The sequence below is a fragment of the Ambystoma mexicanum genome, chromosome 11 (genome assembly GCF_040938575.1).
Source record: "Ambystoma mexicanum isolate Mex_15411 chromosome 11, UKY_AmexF1_1, whole genome shotgun sequence".
Taxonomy (NCBI): domain Eukaryota; kingdom Metazoa; phylum Chordata; class Amphibia; order Caudata; family Ambystomatidae; genus Ambystoma; species Ambystoma mexicanum.
In genome coordinates this window covers 389,386,485-389,406,027 of record NC_090934.1, presented here as the reverse complement: position 1 = coordinate 389,406,027, position 19,543 = coordinate 389,386,485, and the positions used below count along the sequence as shown (strand labels likewise).

The following is a 19,543-nucleotide window of genomic DNA, read 5'->3' as shown; positions in this document are numbered from 1 at the left end:
GTTTTGTAAATATCATATTAACATAGAAGATATTTCATTTAATATCTGACTTCATTAAGCCATATCGAACGTATTAACCTTCTACTCTCTCTATAGACAGCCTTCCCACGCTATGACTCCTCGATGAGCATCATGACTGAGATCGGGAACCGTCTGGGACAAACGCAAGTGCTGCTGGGGGTGGCCAAGTGCTGGGTGATCCAGAAGGACCTGGACAAGGTGAGTCAGTGGAGGAGATTGATGTGTCCAGTTGGGAAAGTGCCTGGAGCTTGGTTCATGTGATCATCATATAGTCAATTCTGGTTGAGTATTTGGAATTGGCAAAAAATATTGACACAATCTTGTCAGGAATTTCATCATACCCCGCTTGCCAAAGCCTAACCTCTCCTGGCCCTCCCCAGAGGTGGTCAAAACAGTGCTATATCCGACACGGTACAACGTCCTTTCGTCGGGGGATGTTTTTTTGCGGGTTTTTTACCGCAAATTTTTTTCGGAAAAAAACCTCGCATTTTTTTAGAAAATGGGGGATGGGGGGGGGTAACCCCCCCAAAAAAAATGTGATGGGTTTTTTCGGGAAAAAAATCACGGTAAAAAAAACTGCGAAAAAACATCCCGCGATGAAATGCCATGTAACCATCCGACACAAAGCTCTGGAGAGTACTCTATGGGCCTCATTACACGGTAGGCGGAGGACCAAGGTGCTATTAGCACCTTGGTCCATGCCGGTAAAATACCGGCACCGCCTTGGCGGAAAGGGGATTTACCGCCCCATTCCAAGGTTGGAGGGGCGGTAAATCCCCCTTCCGCCATTGCCCTTCCCCATTCCCATTTCTGCCCCATAGGGCTCTATGGGAATGGGGAAGGCGCTAATTACGGCACCGCAATTTTGCGGTGCCGTAATTAGCTCCGAGGTCCCTTAGCGGGTTGGTTTTTAACGCCTGCAAAAAGCAGGCGTTAAAGCACCAACCCGCTAAGGGACCTCGTAGTACGGCGGTAAGGGTTAACGGTCACCGTTGCCATTAACGGTGACCGTTAACCCTTACCGCCGTCCGTGTAATGAGGCCCTATGTCTGCACAAATGCAAGAGAACCACTTCCTATAGCACCTGACAGGACAGAAATATTGTTGTGAGTCAACCCCAAGAACATATTGGAACCAATTTGGGGGTTTACCCTTATGTAAACGATTAACATTAGATGTGATCAGTAACTTCCCTACACAGCTCTATTATTAAAAACATACATTTACACTTGCAGTATAGTTATTATTATAGTTTTTACTCATAAGTACAAACACACAAAGAATGCTCTAACACTTGCAATAATGTTGAATGTACTCCTAATATGTTACTCCTCTCCTAGTCACATCTAGGAATCTGAAGTCTACAACCAATCAACAATGTGTATAGCCACCCAAAATAAGGCACAGTAAAATGTTAAAATATACTCACAGTGTTGGTGTCAGGATTGACCAGCTAGTAGACAGGTGTGGTATACAAAGCACTGTAAACTCTTTATATGGAAAGGGCCAAAATAAATATATCACAAACCGATGGTTTTTAAGGGCATTTACCTCGGAACATGCAGATAAAATAGTTGAAATACATCTGCTGGGTTCCTCCCTTCTCTCCACTAATGCATATATGGGCACACTTATCCTGGCTGGGAAACTTCACGTAGGAACAAAGGCTTCAGAATGAGCTTTTCCCAGTCTTGCCACACACCAAACCCTGTCTTCCTATGCTCCAGAGATTATTTGGAAGCTAATGTAATAAAATACATGATGTTCCCTGCTGGCTATCTGAGACCACAGAAAGGAAAATGTGTTGTTTAAAAAGTCTTAAAAAGGCCTAAAAAATCTTAATGCAGTCCAAGATGTCGGCCGGCGAAGGAAAACGTACCTGAGAGTCTCTCCCCACCGGGCCGCACCTAAAAACAGTAAAATAAAGCAATGTTTGCCAGAAATTAATTAGTGGCAGAAGTTCTGATGCCCCTCTGTGTCAAAAGCTAATACCAGAATGAGATAAGCCTCGGACTCAGACATCAGCCAGAACAACAGTGTGTGTGACCCGCCACGAGGAGCAAAGGCGGGGGAAGCTCTGAAGCTAGGAGGACCCCTTTGATCCCTAAACAGCAGTGGTGCGGCCGCTGACCTATGGCGCCCGAAAGAAAAGGACCGCAGGGAGATATTTGCCGTCTCCTAGGAAGAGCTCAGAAGATAGAAGCTTGCGGGTGAAGGGAAAGGAGGAGGTGCCGAGATGTCGCCAAAGGAGGTGAAGACAGCCAGGCCTCAGAGGGATAGAAGGTAAAACATGCCCAACCGGCAGATAGAGAATCTGATGATTGCGTTCTATTTTAACTTGCAGCATCTCGGTTAATGGGCTTTCTGCTGTGTGTCCGACTGGCAGAATCACGCAAACGCTAAATCAATAACAATGAAGATTCCCCCTGCTAATAGCGCAGGGAGCTCTTGATTCTATTAAAGACAAGGAGGCTAGCATTAAGCTTTCTCTTCTCTTTAATTCACTCTCCAGCAGTTTCAACAAATACATCATATTTCGTGAAAACATTTTTTTTTTTTCAAAAAACTTAGTCCCATCATTTTCTGTAGTTCTAGTCTCTAGTCTCTGTGCCTTAGCCCTTCCTGTTCCTGTGTTCCTCCTCTTCTTTGACTGCTTTAAACTAAAATCCTCTGTAACATTAACTTGCCAACGGGCCCAACAACTTCGCCTTTCCTGCTTTCAGCGGATTCGATCTCTTGCTTCGGAACTTGCAATCTGATCGGAACAATCCAACCTCTTCGAATAGAATTCACCCGTTCTTTTGGTCATCTCCTAGTGTCAGAAAGTAAACAATAGAGATATATTAGGGCTGGGAATACACATCCTATTCTGGGAAGAAATGGTCATCATGGTTACTCACAATTCATATTTCCTTCATTACAATACTTTTCCCATTTTCTGTGTATCTGGGTCGGGAATTTAATGCTCGCCTCCTTGTCTTTAATAGAATCAAGAGCTCCCTGCGCTATTAGCAGGGGGAATCTTCATTCTATGTCAAGACGGAGGCACGCATTAAGCTTGTTCAAAGCTTCTTGCTACTGCTCCTGCTATCCTGTTGATTGGTCTAAAATAAAACGTCCTAAATGTTTTATCACTAGCCCAATCTGCTGCTTTCATGATATCTTGTAAGGCTGCGGCTTGCCCCAATGCCTTTGACGCCATCGCTCCTCTGACTGAGTGTGCTCCAAATGTAGATAAATCAATACCCGCTAGGCCCATGGTATCTCTGACCATCTCGCTATCATAGCTGATGCTATGCCTTTGTGTGGTTTTCTGCGCGCTATAAGTAGTTGGGTTGTTCCTACTGGTCTCATTGCCGCTGTCCTACTCTCATACTCTTTAATACATGAGGCCACGCACCATTTCGGATAGTCCTACATGTATGGGTATGTGATTGTAGATGAGCCTGTTTTAGTTCTCTTTGCTAGATAAAAAGTTACTCCTTCCGGTCCATATGTCTTTCTATCTATCTCCAGTGCCTTCACGTCTGCCACTCTCCTGCATGATACCATACACAGTAACATGGCTAGTTTTCACTGATAGCTTTTCTAGCGATAGGTATCTGTTGCTAGGCCAGTCTGTTAGCAGTTTCAGCACCACCGATACGTCCCATAATACTTTGTACTTAGGTTGAGGTGGCTTCCTAAATCTTATTCCTTTTCAGGAGTCTAATCACTGTTATGTTCTCTCCCACTGGTGTACCATCAAGTGGTATATGACCTGCCGAAATCGCAGATCTGTAGACTCCTATGGTTCTATATGCTTTGCCATCCTGCAGAAGTTTGGCCAGAAAATTCAGTATTTCGACTACAGGTGCAGAAACGTGATGAAAATCTCTCCTTCTGCACCAGACGACCACTTATTCCAAGCTGTGTCGTAGCTCCTTCTGGTTGAGGGAGCCCATGACTCGGCGATGAGACTTGCAGCCTGCGGCGAAATGCCTGGGAGGTTCCAGCATCTCCTGCGATCCTGCACGCCATCAATGGCAGCGTCCCCCTCACTCTCAGAGGGTGAAATGACCCAACTTGGTCCGTGAGCAGGTTCACTCCTTGTGGTAACATTCTCAGATAGTCTACTAACATTTCTATGAGTGCTGGGAACCAAACTTGTGATTTCCATATTGGAGCTATTAGTATCAGATTCGCCGCCTCTCTGCGAGCTTTCGCTAGAACTCTGCTCAGCATTAGGAAAGGTGGGAAGGCGCAGAGAATCTGTTCTCTCCAGTCCTGCAGGAAGGCATCCACTCCAGCTGCTACTGGGTCTAATCTCCAACTGAAGAACCTCTTCTTCTGTGCGTTCAGTCTGGACGCAAACAGATCTGTACGGACCAGCCCCCAACGTTCTTCCAGCTGTCGGAAAACTTCCCGGTCCAGCTTCCAGTCGCTGCAGTCCGAGAAGTACCTGGAGTTCCAGTCTGCTATCACATTCTGTGATCCTGGCAGGTATTCTGCTACTACCGAAATCCCTGATTCTAGGCAGGAGTGCCAGAAATTCTTGGCTATCTCCGCCAGAAGTTTGGATCTCGTTCCTCCTAGATGATTGATATATTTCACTGCTGAAATGTTGTCCATTTTCAACAGAATACAGGAGTTCACTTTCCCCTTCGTAAATGCCTTGATCGCAAATGACCCGGCTAGTAATTCTAGACAGTTGATGTGAAGTTTGAGTTCATCCGAACTCCACTTCCCCCCTGTCTGAAGGTCTCCACAACGGGCTCCCCATCCTGCTCTGCTGGCGTCCGACTCTATAATCAGGTCTGGACGATCGCCGAAAAAGGCTCTCCCGTTACATGCTTCCATGTTTGCTAGCAACCACTCCAGTTCTGTTCTGGCTTCCTGGTTGATGTGGACTAGCTGCTGATATTGCAGACCCTGTTGAAGGTGTCTTATCTTTAGTCTCTGTAGGGCTCGATAGTGTAGTGGCCCTGGGAATATTGCTTGTATGGAGGCTGCTAGGAGGCCCACCACTCAAGCTATTGTGCGTAGAGATATGACTGCTCTGCTGAGACATGTTCTTATCTCCCTTTTTATGTCTCTTATTTTTCTGTTTGGAAGTTCTAGTGTCGCTGATCTGGTGTCTATAACGAAACCTAGAAATTCTATTCTCTTGGCTGGTTTCATTTCCGATTTTTCTCGGTTCACTAGGAATCCCAGCGACGTCAGGAGATTCACTACCCAGCTGGTCTGGTAGCGGAGCGTCTCCCTGCAGCAGGCCATCAGAAGGATATCATCCAGGTATATAATCATACAAATCCCCTTCTCCCTGCTGCTACTGGTTTCATAATTTTTGTGAAAGCCCATGGCGCTGACGGCAGGCCAAACGGCATGGTAGCAAACTGCCATAATTGCTCGCCCCAGTAGAATGCTAGGAATGGATGGAAATCTTTTCGAACTGGTATTGTTAAATAAGCATCTTTGAGGTCTATCCTCACTAACCAATCGTCTTGTCTGAGTGTGTTTCTGAGATGGTGAGTTCCTTCCATTTTGAAATGGTTGTACGTTACCCATCTGTTCATGTATTTTAGGTTTATTACGGGTCTCACTTTGTCCTTTCAATGGACTAAGAACATGTTGCTCACAAATTTGGGAGGGATCACGCAAGGCCCTATCGCCTGCTTTTCTGCTAACTGCTGTAGTTCTGCGTGCAAAAGATCTATCTCTTTTCGTGTTTAGAGGACGTGGCGCCTGACTTTGAGTGGGAGTCTCTATAAAATCTATGTGCATGCCTTTTGTCATCTGCAACACCCAGGCATCGCTGGAAAGCGCATGCCAGTTCTCCCAGAATATTGCTGTTCTCCCCCCAACTGGTGGATAATTTGGGACTCTCACCTGTGGGGAAATTGTGTCCTCTCCCTTGTCCTCTGTTACGTCTTCCCCTCGGGAAGCAACCCCTGGGTGGGAAGAATGCGTCCGGCTGTCTGTTTTCCCAGTAATTACTTCTGTTGCCTTGAGGCCTCCTGAATGCTTGGTAGCGACCGGCCGCTCGGCCTCTAGACCGACCGATCCCTCCAAAAATTTGTGCCAGGAAAATCTTTTTTATGGATGCTTGGGCCTTTTCTAGGGAGGTGTATGTTCCAACAAACCTCCCCATTTCTTTGCCGACGGTTTCACCGAATAGAAGGCCCTGCGCGGCTTCGCCCGCTTCATAGGATGACAGGTCTCCTAACTTTTGATCAATTTTAAGCAGAAGCCCTTTCCTGCGCTCAGAAGAAATTGCGCAGTTCGCATTGCTTAAGAGGCATACTGCTCTCTGGGCCCAGTTTGCCCGGACTCCTGGGTCCACTTCTTCCCCGTGTCCTTCGCACTTTCGGTCAGATCCATGAACTTCGCTAATGGTCCTGCAATGTCAAGAAGTTTCTCCTGACAGTTTTTCCAAGAGTGATCAATGCCTTTTCTTGGGTCCTTGTTCGCTTTTGAGACAAATGACAACATTTTCGGATCAAGCTCCGGAGCCTCTGCTACCTTCCCTGGTAACTCCGGTTTCGGGCACTCTGCCCTCATCCTCTGCTTGACTTGTTTTTCTAAGGCCTTTCGCAATCTATGTGTCATGTATTTCGCCACTCTTGGCAACGGTACCCATTCTGATGATCTTGCGTTTCTGATATCCTCGGGGTTAAACATATCGGACGCCTCATAGTCCTCTAAATTGTTGAGCTTTCTGAGCCTCTTCCTCGGCGGAGGTTGGCTGCTCTCGTCCCCTTTGTTGTCTGCCTCTTCTTGTGAAGAGGTAGGGGATTCTGGGATTTCCTCTTCGGGAAAAATTCCCTCTATGTTGCCCATATTATCATCCCCTGGGTATGGGGTCTCGAGGCTTGGCACCTGTGTTTTCTTTATGAACGCCTCTCTTAGCTTACTAAAAGCGTCTAAAGCCTCCGGGGCCTCAGTATTTGCCCCCTCAGTTTGGCCCGGGGGGTCAGAAGAGTCCTTGCTCTTCCGGGCCTTGTTACACCCCTTGGGGTCCTTTGCAGCGACCCTGGTGGACGTGCTGTCTTCGGTGCATTTACCTTGAGTACTCAGGTATAATTCTATGGTATGTAGCCTGTCTTGCAGGGGTCTCACACCCTGCGCTACTGCCTCTGTGAGCGAATCTCCCAGCACTTCTTTAAAGCTGTAGGCTAAATCCTCTGGATAGGTTGCCTCTTGCTCTTCATCACTCCACTCAAAGTTAGGTGCCTTTCAAATATCTTTCCAGGTGTAGGGGCACGTCCACTGCTCCACTCTATGAGGCTGCACCTGTCTGCCCTCTTTCCTGCTGTGCAGGGTTCTTCAGAGCTAGGCTCTATGTGTTATGCGTGAAAGTATATGCTTTGAAGCTATATTCGAGTGAAATCTCTTCACGTTAAATCACTGAGCTTATTAACGCTCCGAAGCACACAACAGGGAAATCCCTTCAAACCGGAATCTCTCCATGTCGTGTGCTTTGCTCTTCCTCCCCAAGGGTGGGGGGGCTCTCTGAGCCGAGCGCTTGCGCTCTTATTGGCTCACGCGGTTGTAAGCAGCGCTCCACCCTCACAAAGGAGGGGGCTCTCCCTCTCTGGGAGCGCGAGCTTCCGTGTGTGCTCGCGCTCCGCTCCGCCCCCACAAGGGTGGGGGCTAACTAACTCCTTAGCGCGAGCGGGAAGGGAAGACTTCCCGCTCGCGCCGCTTGCTCCGCCCCTCCAAGGGTGGGGGCCGCTCGCCCTCGGTCGCGCTAAGGAGCGCTGCAGGCTTAAATGAGGAGATCGGCAGGCCTCTGATGTGTCGGGTAATGCGGCACAGGGCCGCCGATTCTCCTCAGTAAATACCAAAACTGTTACGCTGCGCTGCACTCCCGCTCGGTCCCACTATGACTCCCATAACATTATCTCGTTATAAGCATTAAACACTACACAATCCCACTTCATATAAATATACAATTCACGGAGCTCTGAAATAACGTGTTACTTATCTGGAGAGCAGGAAAAGAAGAGGAGGAACACAGGAACAGGAAGGGCTAAGGCATAGAGACTAGAACTACAGAGAATGATGGGACTGGAAGTTTTTTGGAAAAAAAAAAATGTTTTCACAAAATATGATGTATTTTTTGAAACTGCTGGAGAGTGAAATAAAGAGAAGAGAAAGCTTAATGCTCGCCTCCGTCTTGACATAGAATTAAGGTCGAAAGAGCACCAAGCCTACCTTCAGATTCAAGGCACGACTCCCACAGCAGGGAGGGGGGATATAATAAAAGCACCAAGTAGCACCAGAACAAAGTGGAAAAACACCAAAACACCCATGAGAGGTATATTACCAAATAAGGCAGCAGAACGAATCTGAGAGGGTACCCCTGGTACCATATATAAAAAAATATAACAATGAGGGTTGGCAGGGTAAGTCAAAGATATCCACAGCGCTTGTACAGTGATTTAAAGTAAGCGCCAGGCAGCGGGTGTCCTGTGAGGTGTGGGTACACTGCCAATGTACTACCACAGAGCAATTACAGAAAACAGAAGGTTCACAGACACGCTGCGCCAAGGAAGTGCAAGCATTAACTGCGGTCTGATATTTATTCAAGAAGGTCGGAATAGCCTGACACATGTTTCGAGCTCAAACATAGCTCTTCATCCGAGGCTGATATGTTACATATATATATCGAACAAACATTGAATCCAAACAACACACCCAGTTAGGTGGCAGTAAGGGGCAACAGTTGAAATAAAAAATTACAGAACAAGTCATACATAAATGGACATTTCCGTCCGGCCTGCTATTTACATGGAATGGGAGACAACATAGAATCATGACATGTGAGGAGGTCCACGGCATGTGAGGAGGGCCTGCAGATTTTGAAAATACATGAAGAAGGTGAGGATGTGGCAGAGAACCAACAAAGGGGAGACAGAGGCCGAAGAAGACTGTGGGACTGGAAAACAGTACAGAAAAAGGGAAAGAGCACCTTTAAGAAATGGATCAATGAGACAGAGATACAAGACAGCGAGATACACCCAGATAAGAACTATAAGATATGCGGCCCAAGGGTGGGGGGGTATCTTGGAATCTTAGTGGGGTTAGGAATCCCCACGATCACTATTTCTCTGGGTAAGAAAGAGGGTCAGGCACGACGGGCTATACGTCCGAGCGAACATAGGAACCTGGGCCCTCCTCAGGGGAAGGGTTTGGGTAGGGAGGGAAGCACCAAGTTGGGGGTTGTTGGTGAAGGAGGTGATTAAAATGGGGGGAATTAAAATTCTCACTTATAATGTAAGGGGACTGAATACCCCAGTAAGAAGGAGAAAGATGGAAAACTTTCTGCACAGAGAAAAATTGGATATCCTCATGTTACAAGAAACCCACATCAGTAAAAAAAGATAGGGGGAACCTGAAATTAGAGGTTATACGCAAATCTATCAGGCTAATACAGGAGCAAAGTAAGCGGGGGTACTAATAGCATTTCACGATAAGCTGGGCTTGCAAATTCAAGATTCGATGATGGATAAAGAGGGAAGGTATTTGTTCCTGAATGAGACCCTAGAAGATGAAATGGTCACATTAGCATCAGTGTACGCCCCGAACACAGGTCAGGGAGGGTTCTTGAGAGATGTTCTAGCTCAATTAGAAACACTGGTGAAATAATAATGGCAGGGGAGCTTAATCTAGCATGGCAGCCTAAAGTGGATAGGTCAGGAGACCTGAATCAGGGATCGTGGACCCCATCAAAAACCTTACGGCGGAAAATTGAGACATTAGCGCTCCAACACGTGTGCAGGGTAATAAGAGGCCAATCACAGGGCTTCACCCATTACTATCATGTACATACTCTATGTCCAGAAGAGATTACATCTGGGTGTCCAAAGGGTAATGGTGAAAGTGCAAAATATAGAACTGGGAGCAATCTCACTATCAGATCATGCCCCATTGTGGATGGGCATTTGTATGAAAAATAGGAAAGCGGGGCTCTGGCATAGGAAATTACCAGCCGACCTCTTACACGACCCAATACAGGTAGCCACTATAAGAGACAAGATAGAACAATATTTCTTACACAAGAGACAATATGGGAAGCCTTTGAGGCAGTAATGAGGGGACACATGATAGCACTTAAAGCTAGGAGAGATAAACAAAGAGTTCAGTGGGAAAAGGAACTAGAGGGGAAACTACACAAATCCAGGGAGAAATATCTAAAAACCCTAGCAGTGGATTAAAAAAAGATTTGAGACATGTCCAGGGACAATTGGAAACCATTCGAACGAAAAGGGCAGAAAAAGCTCTCCTATATGTAAAGCATTGGCTTTATGTAAAAGCTAACAAAGCGGATAGACACCTGGCCAGACAAATAAATTGAGGGACAAACAATGTATACAGTCAGAAAATTACAAATCAATCAAGGGCGTCTCCAAACAAAAAAAACTAGGACATTGGGGAAGTGTTCAGAGAATACTACCAAAACCTATATTCAACATAAAAATCCATCAGAGCAGGATCAGGTAGATTACCTCACAAGACTAACACTCCCAGAGATATCGAGAGAAGAGAAGATGGTTCTAGATGAAGAAATTAGGGAGGAAGAAGTTAAAAAAGCAATACAAGATCTACCACTAAACAAAGCTCCAGGTCTAGATGGATTTACTGTGATATTTTATAGAAAATATGCTGATAGCCTAGTTCCGGCTCCCGCTATACAATACATTTTAGAAAATGGGGAATATCACCCCGTCAATGAATGAGGCCAAACTGTTAGTATTCCATAATCAAGGTAAAAACCCGACAATACCAGGATCCTGACGGCTGATAGAATTAATCAATCTTGATGTAAAATTATACATGTAGGTGCTTGAAAATTGACCAAACCGAGCGGATATGACCAATCAGGATTCATTCTGTCAAGACAAACATTTGATAACGCACGTCGAATTGTCCATTTGGTAGACAAAATAGGGATAACCCAAACCCCGGCAATATTAGTTTGACTAGATGCAGAAAAAGCATTTGATAGGGTCAAATGGTCTATGCTGTTTCGCATCTTAGAATCCATGCATGGGATTCGGGGGAAAATTGTATACAAATGCTGCGAGCGTATTACAAATTACCGGGAATTCGTATTGTCCTGAACGGAATGGTAACAGATAAAGTAGCATTGGGTCGGGGCGCTAAACAAGGCGGCCCCCTATCACTGTTACTCTATGTGCTTTACTTAGAACCACTATTAACAAAACTTTGAGATACCGAACAGATTAGAGGCATAGAAATGGCGGGAGTAGCACATAAGGTAGTTGCCTTCGCAGATGACATGCTGATAGCTCTGACAGACCCAGAACAATCACTTCTGATGCAGGAGCTAGATGTCTACGGAGGGATCTTGGGTCTAAAGATCAATAGGCAGAAATTGGACATTTTAAATCTGTCTGAAGACCAAGACAAGATGGATAGCCTAGCCACAATAATACAACAAAAACAAGCAGAACAAGACATAGCATATATAGGTATATAACTCACTAAAAGGATAGGACAATTATATAGTACAAACTACCTGCCACTATTGGAAAGAATCAAATATGACTTGGTAAAATGTAACCCACTAACAGTATCACGGTGAGAGAGGATAGCATCGATAAAAATGAAAGTTCTGGTACAATTATTATATTATTTTCAGGCTCTGTGCATTAGAGTACAACAATATTTTTCAAGTCCCTCAACAAGGCAATGTCATCAATATTTGGATAAAAAGACCCCCCAGAGTAGAAATGGCCATGCTAACAGCCCCAAGGAATAAAGGGGGCATGACCCTTCCACATTTTAATAAATATTATGAAGGAACACAGATATGAGTGTTGAGAGAATTGTCAATGGGGAGGGGGGCTGCATAAAACCTGGGCTAGACGGGATGGAGCAGTTGCGGGGTCTCCCCTAGTGAGCTTGTTATGGCTAAACGAGCAGGACAGACATGCTAATATTAAGATTAGTGAAGTATTGGGGGTGGGGATGGAGGCTTGGGATTCAGTGATAGAAAGAGGGACACTTACGTTGTTGCCGGCCCCATTTTGTCCGATGTTTGGGAACCCTGACTTCCAACTGGGGATGGGAAAAGGAGTATACAAGAAATGGGTGGATACAGGATGCACTAAGATATGTACCAGGAGCCATCTGTAAGGTCATTTGAAAACTGTATACAAGAACTAGGCCTGAGATTAAATATGACAACTGAAACATTGGTTGGTCACCCCACGGATTAAACAAGCGGCAGCAAGACAATTAACGCCAACGAATTAACGAAGCATACATAACCTCACACACAGGCTCAAAGAAACTGATCTCTAATATCTATGGATTCCTGAATGAACATGAGGAATGAATGCAACCCCAGGGGAGGCAATACCAAAGGAACACCGGGAATACATGTGGGGGCTATTCCAAAATTAACTCAAGCCATACAGATAAGAGACATGTGGACAAACATATTGTTACAATAGCATTACACCCTCAAGAGGATACATGTATTGTTCCCACAGTCATGCAGTCAATGCTGGAGGGAGTGCAAAAAGGCGGGGGACTGGAAACATATATGGAGGGAATGTCCTGAGCTACAGAAGTTCTGGAACGGGGTTAAACCACAAATGCAAAGAATGTTTCAGGGAGTAGATCAGCTAGGAGCAAAGGTATGGCTGTGTGGTATGTGGGAACCAAAGTTGAAAGCTCCCACCAAAACACAGAAAAAGTGGTTCATGATATTATTAATAGCGGCATGGCGAGTGATTGGGGAAAAGTGGAAGCAACAATCACCACCTACTCTACAAGACTGGCTCCAAAAGTTGTGGCGGGGGACGACTGTCAATAATTTAGAAAATGAATAACAAAATAAATATTTTAAAAAAAGAAAATCTTAATGCAGCCTCAAAACATAAGACTCTGGCATAGAATTAGCATTTGGAAAATGTTCAAAATGCCAGTTTTAGTCCCAGAAAGCAGAGTTACATAGCTGCTGTTTTTCTCACCAAAGATAGTCCGGAATTCTATCCAGCCCAGCGGATCAGCGCTGCCTGTGATCTCTGCTGTAATGCAGAACATCTCCCTACTAGGAAACTTATGAAACTCTGTACCTGCTCTTCTTTGGAGCTTTGATTCATAGGGTGAACTCAAACTTATCCAAACCCCAATGATTCCCTAATAGCCAATGCGAAGATGTGGGTGTCAGTGCCATTGTTACGAATGATTCTTCTTCTGGCTGCTTTCCCCCCAGAGATATTAATGGGACACCCCACCTTTTCCTATTGTGTTGAACCTTCCCAGATTTTTGGAGGTAAGTGAAGCTTTTTTTCTCCACTCAACTTGCTTTGTTCATTTGTTTTGGGGGCACTGATCAAGCCCTATGGCTTTCAGTGTTCTGTGTTTCCATAGTAAAGTTCACCATTTATTCTTCCCTGCACATATCACCTTCTGTGAAGTGCGGTAGAGACACTTTGTGTCTCTAACTTTGTTTTAGTTAACTTTGTGGTTAATTGCACAATATTCCAGGATGGGCTGGTGGCAGTGGATACTTTTGTGGTGTTTTCTTTTTTATAGTCTTGTGCACTTTTGCATTTTACTGCTTAGTGCCATTTAGAGTACCATATACTCTAAATGTCCCGGGAGGATAGCTTAACAGCAACGTGCGCGCCTTGGAAGCAAGACGACACAAAGCAACACAGGTTCGATCCCCGGGTCCGTGCTTAGAAACCTCTGGGTGTTTAAGCGCGTTATAAATACGCAACTAAGACAACAACAAACAAAAAAACTATTACGCAACTAAAAAAAAAATGAACAATTCCTGTAACAGCGCCTCAATGCCCGCGGGCTGTGTGAGCGCTTTAAAAATGCAAAATAAATATACTCTAAAAAGGCTATGCCACAAGATTTTCTCCTGTCTTTTGGCCACCTTGTAGTTTGACTTTCTTACTGTGCTCAAGTGGCAAGATCTTCCATCTATGGCAAGCCCTTTTCTGGCTGAATGATTATTTTGGGAGGTGACCTTAACGCCCGTTGTGGGGACGGTGCTCGACAGGATACAGGCCAAGTCAGAGTGCCTTTTAATCCCTCATTGGTCCCTCATTGGACCCTGCTGACCCCGCCCTTATCTTGCCCAATCACTTGCTCAACTGGGGTGTGGGCTTATGTTCGCCCTCCCTTGATGAAGTGGCTTCCTTTTATACCTGGTCCCGTGGCACTTCTAAATATTGGATTGATCACTTCTTTATTTCTGCCCCCTTGCTAAGCTGCTCTGAACTGCTTATGGGAAGCCCGTTTGTGGGCAGTGACCATCGTCCCATACTTTTAGTGGTCCATCTAAGGCTGGAGCATTTACCAACTGAGCTGTCTACAGCCTTTGCTTTTCCAGCTAGAGGAGGTTTGACAGTCAAATGGAACGTCTGCATGTGCAGGACATTTCTCAAAATGTACAATCATATGACGAATACTGCACAAAGGAAACACAAGAGGAAGGCACTGTGCTCCCTTACTTCTATCCAGTTGCCGGCAACACAATACCAGGCTGCAAAGAAGAACATTTTAGCTTGCTATAATTCTGTGTTAATAAACAGCAAAAGGCAGGCTCACATCGCAGCAAACCAGGCAATAATTAAACCCTTGTCAGGTAATAACCATGCTAATTTCTGGACCAAAGTCAGGCAAGTCTCTAAGGGTCCGGCTGCTGGCAGAGGTTGTGACATAGCTGAGCATGGTGTGGAGATATAATGTCGACTGCAAAAAGTCGGAAGAAAATGGGCGAAAAAAAAAATTCCAATATGTCATTTTTTTATTTTACATGTTTTTTTTGTGCTTTCGTGCGTTTAAAAAAAGGGTTTAAAAAAAGGGGGGAGGGTTTGGGGGGAAACCCCCCCATTTCGAACAGAACATTTTTAAAAAAAGGACATTCCAAAAAAATAATTTCTGATTTTTTTTTTCCACATTTTTACTTTCGACATTTTGTAATTCGACATTATCACTATAAACCGCCGAGCAAGTCTAGGTGGGATACCTTCAGACAAAATTTGCTTGGCCCACTAATGAGTCGGACTGTTCTATCCTCAACATGGGTAATATGGACTCGGGGGGGGGGGGGGGAGGTTGGTTGTCCTTGGGATGAGGGAGATGTCAGATGGGCTATTGGCAGGGTGAGGTCAGCTGCGGCCCCCAGTCCTGATGGCATCCTGCGATTGCTCCTCAAACAGGAGCCGGAATTATGGGTCGACCCTCTACTGAACCTTGTTGGGACCATCTACAGGGAGGGCAAAATCCCCACCGCTTAGAAGCAATCTATTATCATTCCAATTTTCAAACAGGGTGATGCGTCCAATTCTAAGAGCTACATTCCCATCGCTATTAACCTTTTGTCTAAACACCAGGTGGGCTTCCGCTGGGGAATGGGGACTTCTCTTAATGGTTCAATATTTTCCCATCTCTCTGGGGCTGTAAAAATGGGGGCGATGGGCACTGTCTATATGGCTTCGATAGACATGTCCCGTGCATTTGATAAGGTCAGCAGAGAAACCCTTTGGCGCAAGCTCATAGAATGGGAGGTCCCGCTAACAATTGTTCAGATTCTGGCACTGCTACATCGAGAGTCCTTATTGAGGGTCAGGCTGACAAGGGACAGGGCTATGTCCGCTCCTGTTTCCACATTTGTGGGGTTGAGACAGGACTGTGTGGTGGCCTCAACCTTCTTTATTTTGTATGTTTCAGACATCGCAGCCCTATGGAAGGCGGAAAACACCAATCCGATCAAGATGGGCAGTTTAGTATTAAACTGGCTCGCTTTCGCCGATGATATCATCCTATTCTATAAAACCCCAATTGGCCTCCTCAGGAAACTGACCCTCTTCTTCCAGTACGCGGTTCAGAATAACCTGCAAATTAACGGGCAAAAATCAAAGGTTGTCATCTTTTACCAAGAAACGTCCCAAAACTTGTATTTGGAGGCTAGGGCATCAGCTCTTGGAAAGGGTGGGAACAATGGATTTCAACCTTGCAACCAACTGGGGGGGCATGGATTACCCTATTTAGGAAGGGGTTTCCTACTGGCAAAAATGAAGCGTATCTACTCCCAACTCTGTTGCTACCCCCTTATCCCTTTGATCAGGTTTTATTCACAAAATATCGAACCGACTATTCTATATGGCTCGGGCATAGTTTTGTTCGATTTGGGGGCCCCACTAAACACTCTCCAGTGGCTCCTTTGGAAGCAAAACGTGGGCTTGAATCAATCTGTTCCCAATGTTTTGGTTAGACATGAACTGGGCCTAGCTGGCAGCCAGAGCCCTATGGAACAAGCTAGCCGAGTATGCTAAGATGCTGAAACAACTCCAACTCCCTCTACCAAGAATTGGGTGAGTTATCTCAATCTCACATGGCCTCTACCCTTTCCCAATTTAATCTTACTAGGCGCAGTATACTCCATTGTATCGGGTCTTCCCTGGACGAGCTGAAGTAATTTCTGGGGGTTGTAAAGCGCAAATTATATATCGCAGACTGGGCAGAAACGTCCGATTTACTGGGCAATCTCTCGCTCTACAGGGAGTATGCAGGGTTCAGAAGGAGGCGACGGAAGAACCTGATGTATTTATCATTCTTTCCCTACCCAAAAATTTTTACATTCGCTTCTTCCTGAACCAACTTGCAGCCCTGGAAAGGAGGTTTAAGTGGGACAAAACTAGTAACTTGTGCAGATTCTGTGAATCCACCACGGTGGGAAACTTTGAAACACATCACTCTAGACTGTCCTGGGTTTGCTGGGCCTCGGCTGCGCTAGTTGGGTGAGGCGTCATTGAGTGAGATGTTCTGGGTCAGGCTAATGTGGGGAAATTCGGTAAAATTGATCTTGTCATTGTATGCCTTTTTATCCCTGTTCTTGAGACTAACTGAATGAGTTGCCTGTGGTCCTTTGGGGGAAGAAGATACATATTCAGCATATAGTGAGTTGGAGCCATGTCCTTTTTTGTTTTTACTGTTGATGCAATGTTGATGACATTTTATATTACTCTTTTTTATGATGGGTTTGTTCTATTTGATTGTATTGTGTTTTTTTTACTTGTGAAAACCTACTTTTGTAGGCCAAACACAATACAAACTAAAAAAAAAAAAAAAAAAAAGTGTACCATCTGTATGAAATGACTAGAGCCCTAAGATGAGCTGGCCCAACTGCTAACCCCAAGAAGTGCCACTTAGCGCAATCAGCAGTTAAGCATTTGGATTTCTTTGTGGGAAACAGACTGTTACAGTCACAGTTAGAAAAAACCTGGGCCGTTCAAGAAACACTGATTCCCAAAACTAAAAGGGATCTGAGGGCTTTCTTAGGAATTACCGGTTACCAGGTGCGATTCATCCCTACTTACTCTGCCATTACCTGCTGTCTAACTGATAAGTTAAAGAATGCTGCACCTCCGAAGCTAACATGGCAAAAAGAAGATCAGGCCTGTTTTGGTACCCTGAAGTCAATTCTCTGCAGCAAGCCCATTTTAAAAGTCCCTAACTTAAACAAGGTATTTTTGCTCCAAACCGATGCCTTCAAATTAGGGATAGGGGCAGTTTTATCGCAAGAATATGATGGAGTGGAACATCCGGTGCTTTACATCAGTCAAAAACTATTCCTGAGAGAGAGGAATTACACTACCATTGAATTAGAAGCCCTAGAAATAAAATGGGACGTAGGATACCTCATATATTACCTCACAGGTAAAATTCAAATTGATTATGGACCATTCACCCCTTACATGGCTCAGTCTTAGAAAGGATACCAACCCAAGGGTAATGCGCTGGTTCCTTGATCTTCAACGCTTCTGCTTTAGGATGGAACACAGAAAGGCAAAGGAGCAAGGAAACGTGGATTTCCTGTCCTGTTTCCTTTTATAAGGTGAGGAAGCCAGCAGCGTTAGGGGAAGGGTATGTGATGAATCCTTAGATGTCGTCACTTCTCCCCGAGGGGGAGCCCCTTCCCACAAGGCTAGGAAGGTGAGGCCGCTACCCGATAGTCCCCCTGGGGGTGGTACTCAGTGGAAGGATCTCATAGGGTGAGACACCCCCTCTAGGGACAAGGACATACATCTAAGGGAAAAGCGGTATAATACCCCTCCCCAACACCCTACACCCTACACATCTCCCCACTTTGAAATCCCCAGTCACATACCTAACTATCCCATGTACCTGTGTAGGGCTATAGACTTGACTTTTGCTGAGACAAGAGAGGATGGACTACCCAAGGGAAATTGATGATAGAGGTACTGAGATGAGGAGGAGGAGTTGAGGATTAAAGATCAAAGGACCAAAGACATTGAAGAAGGACTTAAACCCTAATGCCAACCATTGCTAACCAACCGCTATAAAAGTAGACAAAGGACTTGAGGAATTGAGACAGCTAACCTCCGCGAGATGAAATCCAGCAGGGTAGTTCAAGGAGAGGATGCCAAGCAAGCCGCGAGCAGCCCGCTCGCCAAGTCCAGAGGTTGGAGAGGGGAATCCTTGACCCGGTGGCATGTGACAAGTCTGAGCCAGAGCTGGAAGCTGAAGGGTGGTGGCATGAGTGAAGTGGGTGGACTGAACGGTCGCAGAACAACACTGTGACCGCCAGCAACAACCTGCAGCAGAGCCGCACAGGGGCGCACTAAACAGAAGGAAATAGCACGAGACAAGACCCGCAGCCCGTTCAAGAACCAGCAAAAAGCTCCTGGGCAAGAGGTAACGGGAGAGAGAGAAAGTCTCGGTGGGGTCCAGGTGTGATAGAAGCAGTTAACCATAAGAGAGAGTGCCTCTGGAGTCATCTTCCTTGGCATAGTTTTTGGTTGCAAACCACTGAAGAAGCTAACCATAAGAGAGAATGCCTCAGGAGTCATCTTCCTCAGCTCAGTGGTTGGTCGAAAACCACTGCTGAAGATAACAGTAAGAGAGAGTACATTGAAAGTCAATTTGCTCATGGCAGTACCTTGCAGGAGAGTGCGCCTGGTCTCCAAATCAAGCCACAGAGAAGTACGGGTCTGGGACCTGCAACATCAAGAAAAGGAGATTACAAGCCATCTTCCTTGTCGCAGTACTTGGCAGAAGAGTGCACCAAGTACTCCTGGGGGAAGAAGAGAAACCTGTGTCTGGGACCCTCATCACATCTGGATCTTTGCTTTGTGCGAAAGGCCAGGGGAAGGGAGACATTCCTCCTGGTGTTGTGAACTGTGAATGAAATCCTGAGAAAATCCAGGGCAGGGAGATATTGCCCTAATGTTGTGAACTGTGAAAGAAAGCAGAGAAAGGTCAGGGGGAGAGAGACATTCCCCCTACTGTTGTGGATTGTGAAAGAAAGCCTCAGAAAGGCCAGGGGAAGGCCAACATTCCTCTTGGTGTTGTGAACTGTGAGATAAAGCCTGAGAAAGATGAGAGGAAGGTAGGCATTACGCCTGGTGTTGTGAACTGTGAGACTTCCACCACAATCTCCTCTGAAGCTGATCGATCATCATATGCGGGCTAAACATAGACTCCTCCATTCACCACTAGACTCTGGCGATCATTGTGATTC

The 19,543-nt window shown here is 45.6% G+C and overlaps 1 protein-coding gene and 1 long non-coding RNA gene across 3 annotated transcripts in view; one reads left to right on the top strand and one right to left on the bottom strand.

Annotated features, from left to right (window-relative positions):
- The window catches only part of RAPSN (receptor associated protein of the synapse), a 447,427-nt gene that overhangs the window by 268,382 nt on the left and 159,502 nt on the right, over nucleotides 1–19,543 (top strand). For both annotated transcript variants that reach the window (XM_069623106.1, XM_069623107.1), the window contains exon 5: nucleotides 97–219. In XM_069623106.1, the coding sequence (XP_069479207.1) occupies nucleotides 97–219 (123 nt within the window). The remainder of the gene's footprint in view (nucleotides 1–96; nucleotides 220–19,543) is intronic.
- The window catches only part of LOC138503422 (uncharacterized), a 131,529-nt gene continuing 114,485 nt past the window's right edge, over nucleotides 2,500–19,543 (bottom strand). The window contains exon 2 of the long non-coding RNA XR_011279634.1: nucleotides 2,500–2,833. This is a non-coding gene — a long non-coding RNA (uncharacterized lncRNA). The remainder of the gene's footprint in view (nucleotides 2,834–19,543) is intronic.